Raw genomic sequence first — 12,871 nt, forward strand, 5'->3', positions numbered from 1 at the left:
CCTTCCCTCACGGGGGCCTCCCGCCCTGCGCTCACGCTCTGGGGGCAGCGCTGCCCCCGCAGACCCGCCGGGGCCCCGAGGGCGTATCTGGGCACCTCTGCAGCCACGGGCGGCTCCGGGAGGACGTTCCCGACGGAGGCCGGGCCCAGCCACCCGCGGCCCTTACCGAGGCGGAGCAGGCGGAAGGCCGGGGGTGATGACGCAAGCGGCGGTTCCGGCGCCGGGGCGGTGACCGAGGCGGCGGCGCGGGCGGAAGGAAGGGAAGGAGGCGGGGGAAGGGTGTCTGGCCGCCGCCGCCGCCGCGGTCCCGCTGCCGGGGACGGGGCCGGGACGCGAGGGGAGCGGGCGCGGGCGGCGCGAGGGGAGAGCGGGAGCGCGCGCCGCGCCGCGGGAGCGAGAGCGGCGCGAGCGGCGGCCGCAGGAAGTATCGCGAGAGTTGGCGCGGCGGCGGCGCCGGCGCTAGAGGTGACCGAGGCAGCGGCGGCCGCGGGCGCCTCCTCCTCTTTTTCCTCCTCCTCCTTCTTCTCCTCCTTTTCCTTCCTCTCCGGCCATGGAGAAGGCGGTCGGCGCGGCGGTAGCGGTGACGGCGGAGGAGGGAGGCGGTGAGGGCGGCGGCGGCGAGGCCGGCAGCGCCACGGCAGGGCCCGGTCCCCCGGAGGGGCCGAGCGGCCCCGCCGCGCCCCCGTCGCCGTGCGGGCCCGGGGCGGCCGGGCTGGTGCGGGTGTGCGACCTCCTGCTGAAGAAGAAGGCGGTGCCGGGCAAGGCGAAGCGCGGCGGGCGGGCGGCCCGGCCGGCCAGCAGCAGCGAGAGCGGCGGCGGCGGCAGCGAGAGCAGCAACAACGGCAGCGACGACGAGGAAGAGGAGGAGGAGGAGGAAGACGAGGAGGAGGAGGAGGAGGAGGAAGAAGAGGAGGTCTCCGAGGTACGGCGCGGGGGAGGCCCCGGGGGTTTCCCTGCTGATCCGGTTTCGTAATTCCAGCTCGCTCCCGGCTCCCCCCGCCCTCGGCCCTGCGGCGGAGCCGGGAAGGGGCAGCCCCTCGTGGCGGGGCACGGCCGGTGCCGGCCGCCGGCCCCCCCCGCCTCGGGGAGCAGCCGCCGGGCCCCCCTGCTCGCCGGGATGCGGGCTCAGCGCCCCCCGCTTTCCCCCAGGGCTCGCAGGCTCCCCGGGAGCCAGCGGCCGCCCTCATCCCTGGTGCGGCCTTATCCCGAAGGGAAAGGCCCAGGAGCTGCTGCAGGTGCTCTCTGCCGCCGTGCTGTGTGCTATATCGCCATGGATGTGGGAGCCGGGGAGAAGGAGAGCCGAGCGGTGGGAGTGCTGCTGGCAGGCCCGGGATGAGGCTCCGGAGATAGGCCGGAGTGCTGGCGGCGTGGCTGGAAAGGGGTTGGCGCGCCCAGTGGTGGGAATAGGTCGTCTTGGAGAGAGTGAGCAGGTAAAGCAGGTGAAAGTGCAGCTGAAGCGGGTGAAGGTGCAGCCAGGAGAAGGCTGCCAGAGAGCCCAGGGTGTTGAACTGTTGAGTGGTGTTTCCTCTGGACCTGAAAGCCACCCCGGTTCCGTGCAATGCAGAAACAAGCCCAGGGAAGTATTAATAACTCGATTTTGTCTGGTGCTAGGATTTTCAGGTGGGTATCGCTGGAAAAGACCGGTGAGGCTGGGAGCCCCTTATTTGCATATGTAGTCACACGGGGTTGCTTTGTTGAATGGTTTTAATTCTGTAACCTCCCCAGCTGAACATTCACTTCCCCTTTGGTTTTTTTTTTTTTTTTTTTTTGAGTAGGGTCTTCAAAGGAGTCCACTTGAAGTTTTTTAGCTTTTCTTTGAACTTGGTTTTCTGGGCGGTTTGGCTTTCAAGTGGTATATCTACAGTTCTGTTAGAATTTGGGCAGGAAGGAAGAGTCTGATAGGTCCAAGGAAGGGCTGGGCTAGGATGGTGATAGGTTTTTCCACGGTTAAGCAGCACTCTGCATTTTATTCCTGCTGAAGCTGATACAAAAAGCATTTTATCCAGCTGTTTGAGATAAATTCCACGCAGTGAGCGAGTCTCAAACAAGTCGCTTGTTTCTGTGGTGTTGATGTTTAGGAAAGTCAATATTGTTTGGCAGGTAGGAATTTTTATGGTGTGAGGCTTGTAGGATAACTGGTTTGCTGCTGAACTCTGTTGTCCAGCAGTCCTACAGGTGCTTGGAGAACTCTGTTGAGCAAAGGCTTTGGGATTTGCTGTGGTGATGGGTGGTGAAGGAATGGAGGCCCTGGAGTAACTTCAATGTATCTATCAGCTGGCAAGCCTGGGATCAGTTGTGTGTGATGGAAACATTCAACAGACTTTGTGTCAAGCGAGACCTACTGGTGAGGTCACGGGCAGGTTTTATTTAGTGGTCCTCAGCCATTCTTGCCCGTGGCTCCTTACGCTGGGATCTTTCAGGTGGAATCATGTGTGCAGCAGGATGAGAAGGGCAGAGACAGCTGAGGAGTGCAGGAAGTGGATGAGGTGAGCCTTTGCTTGCGTGCTCTGCCTTCAGAGCCATAGGCACCTATTTCAGATTCTTTGAGATCTGCAGGGAGGAAAAAATGCCTGTAATCATTACATATAATAACTCCGCAGTATACTTCTTTTTTTTTTTTTTTTTTTTTTGACAGAGCAACATGTGCTGTAGATACTGATATAGGCAGTTGGTGAAGGTAGTTTGGGCATCTGGAAGCTTCCCCGATGGTTTCATCTTATACAAAGGGAAGGCTTTCCCAGGCTGGGTGGTCTGGGATTAAATATTAAGCAGGGCTAAGTAAGCAAGTGAATAATACTGAGATGATGAAACTCGGGATTCACAACAAAATATATGCTGCATGCTTCATTTGTAATTGTTCTTGATCATGCAGGTTGCTTGCAAAAATGTGATCTAGTCTTTCTCCTGGTGACTTCAGGATAAAATGATGCAGCTTGCAGAATATGCACAGCTGAAGTCAGTTTTTAGGAGTGTGAGCATGAAGATGGCCTGATTATTGGAGCAGAGCATTCAACTGGAACGTTGTTCCCAGCAGCTCCTGGGGAGGAAACGTGTTTTGAGTGTTCTCTGTGGAAGGGGGGTTTCCTTGTCTGAAACCTGATGGTCAGTTTTGGATTTTAGAAGTTTTTTAAAAAAATCCCACTGTAGAAATGAAGGGCTTTTTAGTTGTTAGGGGGTTAATTTTTTTTTTTTTTCATTTTGCATTTTCTTGAGTTGTGCCCAGCTCTGCAGTTGGATTGTGGTCTTCTGACCACGGGCAGTCTGGAAGGCACATAAAGTGAAAAACACAAAGAAATGTAAGTTGCTGGCTTTGCTGTAAATGGAAACTACTGTGGGAATGCTGCAGAAGCTGGTGTTCCCTCCCAACCATTCCCTTCGTTATCTCTGCAAACTTAAGATAGTTAGTCTTAGGCTATTTTTTGCCCTTCCCATGCTTAATACATTAAGACTTCTCTAATCTCTGAAGCAAAGTGCTTCTAGATTTGACTGCTAATGACACTGCTTCTAAAAAATCAGGGGTATAGTAGCAACAAGTCCAATGAGTTCTAAAGGGAAACCTGGTGCATCCTGAGTCAGGGGGACCCCAGGAGGAGAAAGACGTTGTTTGGCTTAGTTGTTGCTGAGCTGATGGAATGGAATAAAGGGTTATAATCAGCTGTTTTCATCTCTATGTCCAAACTCCATCAGATCTCAATGTGGAAACACAGGCACTGTGGAGAGCTTTGGGAGAAGTTTAATGGAAATTTCATACCATCAATGCAGTGAGCTCCTGCCTCCTCGCTGTTCATGGCAACCTCCAGGGTTGATTTTTTAAATTGCAGCAAATTGCTGTAAAACCCCAAGACTTTAGGTAGTGGGGGCCAGTGTTGTTTGTAAAAGGTAAATTGCGTTTTCCCTAAAAAACAGTTGCTAAAACATGGCAACTTTTCTCATCTACAGGAAGAGGAATCTTAAAGTATGAGAAGAATGACAGTAGGAGTTACATAGCAGGGGAGGTCAGCGTGCAGGTTCCTTCGAAGTGTTCTTGTACACACAAATTTTGTTCAACACTTCAATTCATAGTGAAATAGTGGAAAAAATGAGCAGGTCCTCATAGCAAGGTGCTGCTTAGAAACCTGATGTCCAGAATGCATTAGGGCTTCTCTTATTTAACTCTGAAGGGTTGAGTTGTGTAATAAAAATTGTTTACAAGCTTATTTCAAGTCTTTGAACTTGGAGGATGTTTGCTGCTGGCAGTGAAATTTATAATTGCCCTTTATATCCATCTTAGGAGTTTGTAAGTTACATTTTGTCCGTGAATCTTGTGTTGATCCAAGGCGTAGATCCATCTTGGATATGTGTGTATTTGCTACCTTTTCTGTTACTGGATTCTTATGTGCTGTGCAAATTAGCCTTCCAGAATATAATCCTCAGTTAACTATACCTGAAAGCACTGCCCTATGCAAAGGATGCTTTTTGAGGTGTTTTGGCTGTTTCTTAAGCATTTTTGAGTCACTTGGGCCTCCTGTAAGTCAAAGTTCATTTTTGTTTTTTCAGCTGCAGTTGAAATAGTAATTGAACTGAGCTTAGTAAGATGAAGTAGGTAGAACAACAAAACACCACCAGTCCTCTAAAATTTCTTCACGCAGGAGCTGCTCTGAATTCCTTGGGTCCAGATTTAAGGCCAAGTTAATCTGAAAACTTGGGCGTCCTGGTGTGGTTTCAAGAGCGTCACAGGCACATGGTTGTAATATTTAAATTGGAAAAGACTCGAAGAGCTTAAGTGTTCAAATGAGCTGGTTCGAAACACGGAATTTATCTTAGAAGTCTGTTTCCTTTTTTTAACCCTAGCAGCCTGCATTGGAATCCTGGAATTAGGCCTATGGATTCTGCAGGGCCACCGTGTCTGGCTCGACCACTGTGTGAATTGGGCCCTGTCCTCGTGAGTGTGTGACATCCCAAGGTGCAGTTCAGTCTCAGCTTCTGCTGCATTGCCTTTTTGTTTTGTTCTGTCTGTTTCAGATGTGTTTTGCTTGTACCGCTTTGTTTCTTCCATTCAAAAGAGAAAATAAGAGAGATACACCTTAGGGTGGTTCTCAAAAATCCCAGAGATTTCAGGGCTGATCCCAGGGCTGCTGGTGGGGGAATCCCACGGCCAGGTTTCACAGTAGTGAAATGTGCTGTGGTTGACCCCAGGAAGCATTAGCCAAAACTGTTTAACATCCCTTCCTAACTGTTCCTGCACTAGGTTCCAGCAAAATCGGTTTGGTTAGACCTCATGCCTTTTTTTTTTTTATTTTTTTTTTTAAATTCTTAAATGTTTCTACATTTTTGCGTGCTTTATTTAATTCAAGTAGTCAGTGAATATCTGGGTTGGAAAAAAAACCAAAAACAACCCCGGAAAAAGTGACCACCGCAGAAGGTGGAGTTCAATATCGGCGGCACCATGTGAATTTGTTTACTTCCTCAGATATTTCTTCAGGAAATGTTATTATAAACATAATTCCCATGTGCAGGCTGGAGCCAAACACCTTACATTTTAAGCCAGTAATTCAGTTCTGTAAAGAGAATGGTTTCTCTGGAAGAGATCAGCTGAGAGAATTGCCTCATCTGTCAAGGTTGAAGGCAAATGGGATTATGTGTGTTTATTTTTTTTCCCTCTCTCTGTGTTTTAAAACCAAAACTGTTGGTGCTTATTTAGGATATAGCTGATTTGCAATTGGATTTTGGAATTAAGAAATCAATGCTGCAGATCCAGGTTGAGTAAGAAGCCTTTGTTTTGGAGGTTAAGGGAACAAGCCCTTTAAACTCGGTGTTAAATAAAAATAACCTAAATTTGCTGTTAGTGTCTTCAGGCCATCTGAGCAGAATCCATGGCTGCCTCGGTAGACATTGTGTGTTTTTTTCCAACATGCTGTGCTTCTGGTTTCTTGATGGTGTGGCTTTGTAGGTGACTCTACTGAAATGACATCCTGAGGATGTGCTGGGCCTGTAGAGCTTCTGCACCTGTGTGGGACTTCTTTTGTCACGTCCATAACTTTTCATCTGTTGAGTAAGAAAACCCTGGGTGAGGAGGGGCTAATGCTGGCAAATGATTTGGGTAAGGTCATTTAGGGAAAAAGTCTTCTTTAAAGTGAAGTTACCAGTGAATGTCAGTATGTCTTGGTGTTAGCGTGAGAATTCTGGTGACTTCCATCCAGTCATTGTGCAGTGTCCACAGGAATTCTGGAGAAAGAAAACTCCATTGTTGACCAATGAAGGGCAGCATTTCCTCTCTGTTTCCACTGAGCAGTGCTTTGTGTTAACCAGTACTGGGAGAGGTGATCTCAGTATTCCAGATGTTTTTCAGCCAGGTTATCCCCCCTACACCGTCCTCAGCTCATGACTGTGCGAAGAGCTAAAGACACATGGAAGTATTACTTAACTGTTGTATCACCTTATTTTCACATGAGGTAATAGTCCCACACCAGGCTAAAAATCAGCCACAAAGCCAAGCATGTCTTTAATACATCCTTGTTTGTGCTTGCAGTATTTTCTTTTAGGCTGGATGTGGTCATTAGAATGATTTTGTTGGCGTTACCCAAAGCACTTCTTGGCAAATTCAAATTACTGGTGTTCGATGTACAGGAGTCATTCCTCTTCTGTATTTTACCTGCATCCTCAAATTCCTGGAGCATAATGGTATATTCTAGGAAATGAGCTGAAGTAAACCTTGATTTTATGTTTTCCCCTGCCCCACCCCAATATCTTATGTGGTATTAATCATCAAGAGTACATGATGTGTCCAAATAAGCAGCTGCTCAGCGCTAGAAAACAGAGCTGGAAAGATGTTGGATCACTAAGAAATAGGATGAAATATTGCTATTTAGAATACCAGTTTAGGGTTTTGGCTTCTATTCTCCTCAAGTTTAACTTGAAACAATCAAAAAGTGTCTAGATCCTTTATTTTTTAGTTTAGAACTGAAGAAATCTTGCACACAGTAGCACAAGTTCAAACTGCTGCCACGGGGGCTGCCTCACACTTGGTCTCAGGTTTGCTTTCCCTTGCGCTGCTGTACAAGGAATGGTTCTTTCTGAGTCTGTACATCTGTCCAGCTGTGCAGGAGCAGTTTTGGGGATGACAATCCCAGCAGAAGGGAGTATCTGAACACCCCCCGCCTTGGGCAGGGAATGATTCAGAGATAAGAGGAGGAAGGTTGCTCTTTTCCTCCCAGCTGTACCTCCCAGTTCTTCCCACACACAAGGAAAAAACTAAACACTCGGAGGAGAGGCTGGAGCTCCCTTGTGCATCTGTGTCTGGCAGGTGACTCACGTGTTTTCCTGTCCTGGAGCTTTCCCATTTCCAAACTTCAGGTATTCCTGCCTTTTGTTCAGTCTTGTCCTGAAATGCTTTGCCAGTGGAATTTTCCTGCTGATACTCTTCTGCAGATGCGAATTGTTCTCCTCCACAGAATGGGGAACAATGCTTTAATGAAGCTGAAATTTTCAAGTCATGATGTGACTTAGTTTTTTTTTTTTTTCCTCAAGTGCTCAGTGCTGTTCAGCCCCTGCATCAGTGTGGGTACTAATTCCACTGAAGTTGGGGGAGTTGGGCTTGGAGGAAGGAGGAAAAAAAAAAAGAGGCATTCAGTGCTCCTCCCAGCCACTTGGGAAATGATGTCGTTGAAAAAAAACCTCCGTAAGAGAAAAAACATATTTCCAGTTGATCAGTTCCTGGACCCAGTTTGTCAGACACAAGAGCTTGTGCTGACACAGCGAAGAGCAGGCAGGGAGGAGGATGAGCACTGCTTCTTTCGGTGGGATAATTCATTTAAATCCTTGTCATAGAACACACTCGCGTTGTTTCTGAGGACTCCAGTTGGTAAGAACGGTACAGATCAGCGAGAATTTTTGTCTTCAAGGGCATACTAGTCCTCTTGGCACTTCCTCTGCATCATTCTGCTTGGAAGTGACTGGAACAGATAAACCACACAGAATTCTTTTGGGGTTTTTTTGCAGGTAGCTTAAAAACTCCGAGCTTCTTCAGATAAAATCAGTACTGACTTTTGTCTCTGGTATTTGTTCAAGTTCTTAAAAGCAGCATATTAAGGATAGGGAGAAAGAGAGAAATTAAGCAGGATTTTATTAAAGTACTGCAGCCTTTTGGTTTATCACCGTCACTTTTGTGTCATTTAGTGCAGTGCAGCAAGGGAGTCACTCTGGAGACTGACTAAAAAAGTCACAATTGTGATCATAACCATAGCACAAAAACCCAAGCTGGCTTAAAGAAGAAAAGCACTTTGAATGTTGCAGTCTGCTCCACGGATGAACATATGCCTTCTGTCCATCTCCGTCACTAACAGAAGTGAAAGTTGGCATAACAGCGTGCTGGTATTTTTGTGGAGAATCAGCTTGATCAAGGAACTCCTCAGGGATAAATATAGTGGCCAACTTTCTGTGCTAAACTTCAGAAAAGGGCTTTTCTGTAGCCTGCACCAGGGGGGAAGTATCTACAGTTCTGTGTAAAATCGCTCTCTAAATGCACTTGTGTCTTCAAGTTGAGAAAATTTGCTAGTGTTTTTAAGCTGAGGTGGGTTTTAGAAACGTGCTAGTACCTGCACCACGGCTGGGTTCTGCAAAAATACTTAGTTTAGAGAATGGCACAGTGTAATGGGTTGACTTAAAAGCTTACCTCTGCCCAGGGCAGGGAGTCTCTCTCTCCGTCTCTGCCCTCTGTAGCTGAGCACTGCGCCAAGGGCCGCGTTTGTTATGAAAGTTGATATGGATGCGAATTCCTCCTGTGCTGTGGAGCAGTTGTGGGCTGTTGTGTCCCAGTGCTGTTTAGTTGTATCAGGGTATGGCCAAAAAGGCCTCGGTTAGGCCTAGAAAAATCCTACAGTAGTAATGATTTACTGGTTTTGAGGAAGTGTATGAAGTAGTGACAGCCAACAGGCACTTCCTTGAGCAAATTAGACTTGAAGTAAGGTTACCAGTAGAACTCTCAATGAGCTTTATTTAAAAAAAAAAAAAAAAGAAAAGAAAAAAATTGCCAAAATGTTTTCAAGAAAGGCAGATGTCTTCTATGGTGGCTTTCACTGTAATCCAGAATTGTCTGTTAAAGAGTACACAGCCTTTCCAAAAACCACTGGAGTACTGGTTAATAGAAATAACTCAAGCAATTGATTTCGTAACAAAAATATTATCACCCAGTCCAGAAGATACTTAGTTTTCTGAAAGCCTTTTTGTCAACTTGCACAGCATTTATTAGACTTGGTCATAGTCAAATACTTCTGTCAGGCTCTGTGTGTATGATGTATTTTACATGTGGTGGAGGGAAAGAAGTTCTGTGGGAGGAGTGTGTTGGGTTGACAGGGGACCTCAGCTTGGGCAGTGAGGGATTTAGCCACGCTGTTGAGGAGGGTTTAAGGGTTTTTTTGGTTTGGACTCTTTAGGGTTAGTCTTGGGCTAAAATCAAGCTATCTTGGATTAGTACCTGCCCTAGGATTTGAGAGGTGTTAGTATGAATGTTGTTGGACTGTGTGTGCTGCCTCGTCACACACAGCTCTTCTGTCACCAGCATTTCACGTGTGGAGTGAGAAAGGAATAGAAGTTCATTCGTTTGAAGAAGGATCTTTTGTGTCCCAAGCTGTGTTTTCTCAACGTGTCCCTCATTTCACTTGTGTTTTTCCCAAAACCAGGGTTCCTTAGCGTGTTTCAAAGTCCTTGGCCTAAGGCCTTGGGAGCATTGTATTACCCAGTGAAAACTTACTGGATATGGATGACATGAAGGAAGATCTGTTACAGAAAGCTCCCCTTAGACAAAAGGGTCCACCAGTAATCTTACACTTCTGCCAAAAAACCCTTTCAAAATGCTCCTGTGACTTTGTCTCCCTTTTTCACCTTTTGTGAGGTATATTTGCATTTGCATTGGGCAGTTCCTCCATAGCAAAAGCACAGCAGCCATCTTCACGCGGTTGTTTTTTAGTGATGTCGTAGTTCAGTTCATCTTCAGGGCAGTGCTGTAGAGGAGTAAAGATACCTTCTTTCCCTCCTTTTTCCATGCTTCGGTTTGCCTTAGGGAGTTGAAATCCAAGAGCATAGGGCTGAGGTAAGTACTGACCAGGGCAGAAGGCTCCTGGCTGATGAGCAGGGTTTGTCTCTCGCTCTCTGTGCCAGGATGCTGGTTGCTTGCTGGGCTGTGAAACTCTGCTCAGGTGTCAGATGCATTTAGGCAGAGATAAATGAAGACTGAATTGAGAAATGTTTTTATATCGTGCCTCTACCTCCTGTCTCAAGATGGATGGGGTAACAATAAGAGGCTGCTGATAAAGTGAAGAGGATTGGGTCACAGCTCTTGACTGGAGTGTTGCGGCTTCCCTCCAGACAGAGCTTGCTTTTGACATTCCCTGTCTTCAGGTTCCTCGGAAAAGTGCTATAAGCTGGGTGCTTTTTGGCCGAGCTTGTATGATCTGTTAGTGAATCTTTATATTTCTCTTGGCTTCCTGGCATGATGGTGCTAACTCTTAATTCAGTTGTGGGATTAATCAGCTTTTTTTATTGACCCTTGATGGAGAAATCGTCTATGAAAGGGTAATGCAGCTGGAATGCTGAAATTGCTAATTCCCCAGCTGTTACTGGGTGGAGGTCTCCATCTCTTTGGAGAAGGCTTCTCCAAAGGCATGGAGTCCTTATATTCCCTGATCCCACCACATCCTGACAGTTGGTTGATGCAAGCTGCCAAGTCAACTTCTGCAGCGTAGTGCTTCTGTTTAGGGAGAACAGATCAGAGGAGGGTGTTATGAAGGGAATTGGGGAAGTTGCTCCATCAGGCAGGTCATAAAGTGTCCTAGTCTCTCAACGCTCAGCCTTGGAACCTTTTTATCGTTGTGCAGTCTTCGAAATGGAGACCTTGGGATGTGTTGCTTGTGGTGCTTCCAAAGGTAGTTGAGTCAGACACCTTTTCCACATTCTAGTTTCTCCAGAGCTGTGGAAAACGTAGATCTCAAGGATACCATGAGGAATAGAATCCCATCTTTTCCAGTTTTGTCTCCTTACCAAAATGAGTAATACTAACTGAACAGAAAACACTGAATGTGTCAGAAGGGTCTGGAATGCCTGGCTGCTGCCCTAGGCCAAGGGAAGAATAGGCTGGAGAGAAATGAAAGATCAGTCTTGGCAGAAAAATTAGTTTTTGAGTGGGAAATCATCTTGGATGGTCAAAAAAAAGTTGTTCCATGGTTGTTAGAGAAGAAAAACATGTGTCTTTGTTATCAAAGTTTCCTTGTCTGTGGGAGATAGCGGAGCTGAATCGAGGAGGGTGTGATAATGAGAATGGGCAGCAAGGATCATCTTGTGACTCTAAAACTCATGTGAAGGCTCCCCTGCAGCTTTTGGCAGGAAAGTCTGAAATGCTCAGAGAGACACATTGAATTACAAGGCTAAGGGATTAAAAAAATCAGAATAAAAATATGGCTTCAGTATTTATCAGTTTAGAGCCCATCATCCCTGTACATCCCCACCTCAATAATGAAAATGAATGGAAGAAAGTAGGTTTCTTTAATTTGAAATTCATTAGGCACCCGCTGAAGAATGTTGGAAATTTCGGCTGACAACTGCAGAGCTGTGATTGCTGCAAGAAGTGAAGTAAAAGAAACCTATATACCATGTGAAAATAGGAAAAAACAGGTGGGGGTCATGACTTCTGGTGGTGCCTGAGGTTTGGGGTTGGACTGACTTGCTTTTATGTAACCACCGAGGATCTAGAAGTAGGAGCTGGAGGAATCTCTCTGAAGGGAGAATCTGAAATAGTAGGTTTAAAACTTGTTTTATTTTGTATCGACGTAGAACTAAGGGACCTTAAAGATTGCGCCAGGTGGTCGCTGATGCAAACTTCTACAAAGCCAGAGATGATGCTTTTGGGGTATAACAAGATTTTTGTATTCAGAAGGGAAAAGAGGATATGAGAAGTCGCAGAGAAGAACGTTTCTAGTGTCTTGGTGGTTATACTGATATGATGGGGAGCTGCAAGTTATAGGCTGCAGCTCCTAATGAAGGTTGATAAATCCTGGTGCATTTATCTGGAGCAGTGAGTACCCTTAGGGGTATCTGTTTGGGGAAACGTTCTGTTCTGGCTTAGTTGTAAAGGGTTTGAAAAATGGTTTTTATTCTAAGAGCAGATATGAAGAACTGGGTTCAGTCCGGCAGAATGAACGTAGGTGGAAGTATCATCACTCTAAAAATGGAAGAATTGGGCCCAACACAAGTTTGAAGCAGCCTTTGAAAAATCTATGTGGATATTCCTTGCACCAAGTATTTTTCTTGTACATCCACAACTGCTCCTGTATCTTGTCATGTTTTTTTGTTTCATGTTAGAAGAGCAAACTTGGTCATTTGAAGGTTTTAATGATGGAGTTTTTCCCTTGGTGAATTAACTGAGTTCTCTGATTTCAAGGGTATTTCTAATTAATGTTCAGTGCTCATCTTGTGTGTGTATCTTGTTTGGATTTTTCATTGTGATAGGTACCCCAGTTTTCAAGGTATTCCGTGTCACAGTGGTGGGGGTTTTGCCTCTTGGCCCTCCAGCAGGTAATCAGAATGTCACAAAATTTCCCACTCTGGTTTTTGGTCTTAACTGTCTCAGGAACTTCTGGATTCTGTCTAACTGTGTGCCTACTTCTGGACAGAAAAATCCTTGGGAACGCCTGCTAAAGGGTGTAACGGATAATCGGTTCTGTATTGAGGGCCTGTCTTCAACTCTCCTTTTTTTCTCCTCAGAATGATTAGGGTTTTTTAGTGATGAATGCACCTCATGATTTTGCTGAATAAGGTGTTAGTAGCTGCATGGGACAGGGTTTAAACAGCCCAACCTTGACACTGTGCTCTGTGGCTCTGAAAACACACACAAAAAAGTGTG

General features: G+C 46.5%; 1 protein-coding gene across 6 annotated transcripts in view; it reads left to right on the forward strand.

The window, feature by feature from the left end:
- Positions 1 to 227: 227 nt before the first annotated feature.
- Positions 228 to 12,871, forward strand: part of ANKRD17 (ankyrin repeat domain 17) — a 69,562-nt gene continuing 56,918 nt past the window's right edge. For 4 of the 6 annotated variants that reach the window (XM_066184707.1, XM_066184709.1, XM_066184708.1 and 1 more), the window contains exon 1: positions 228 to 922. In XM_066184707.1, the coding sequence (XP_066040804.1) occupies positions 551 to 922 (372 nt within the window). In that variant the 5' untranslated portion in view covers positions 228 to 550. The remainder of the gene's footprint in view (positions 923 to 12,871) is intronic. The other 2 variants (XM_066184712.1, XM_066184714.1) reach the window with 2 other exon arrangements.

The sequence above is a fragment of the Chamaea fasciata genome, unplaced genomic scaffold (genome assembly GCF_029207755.1).
Source record: "Chamaea fasciata isolate MVZ Bird 193981 ecotype frontalis unplaced genomic scaffold, bChaFas1.0.hap1 SCAF_6, whole genome shotgun sequence".
NCBI classification, from domain to species: Eukaryota; Metazoa; Chordata; class Aves; order Passeriformes; family Sylviidae; genus Chamaea; species Chamaea fasciata.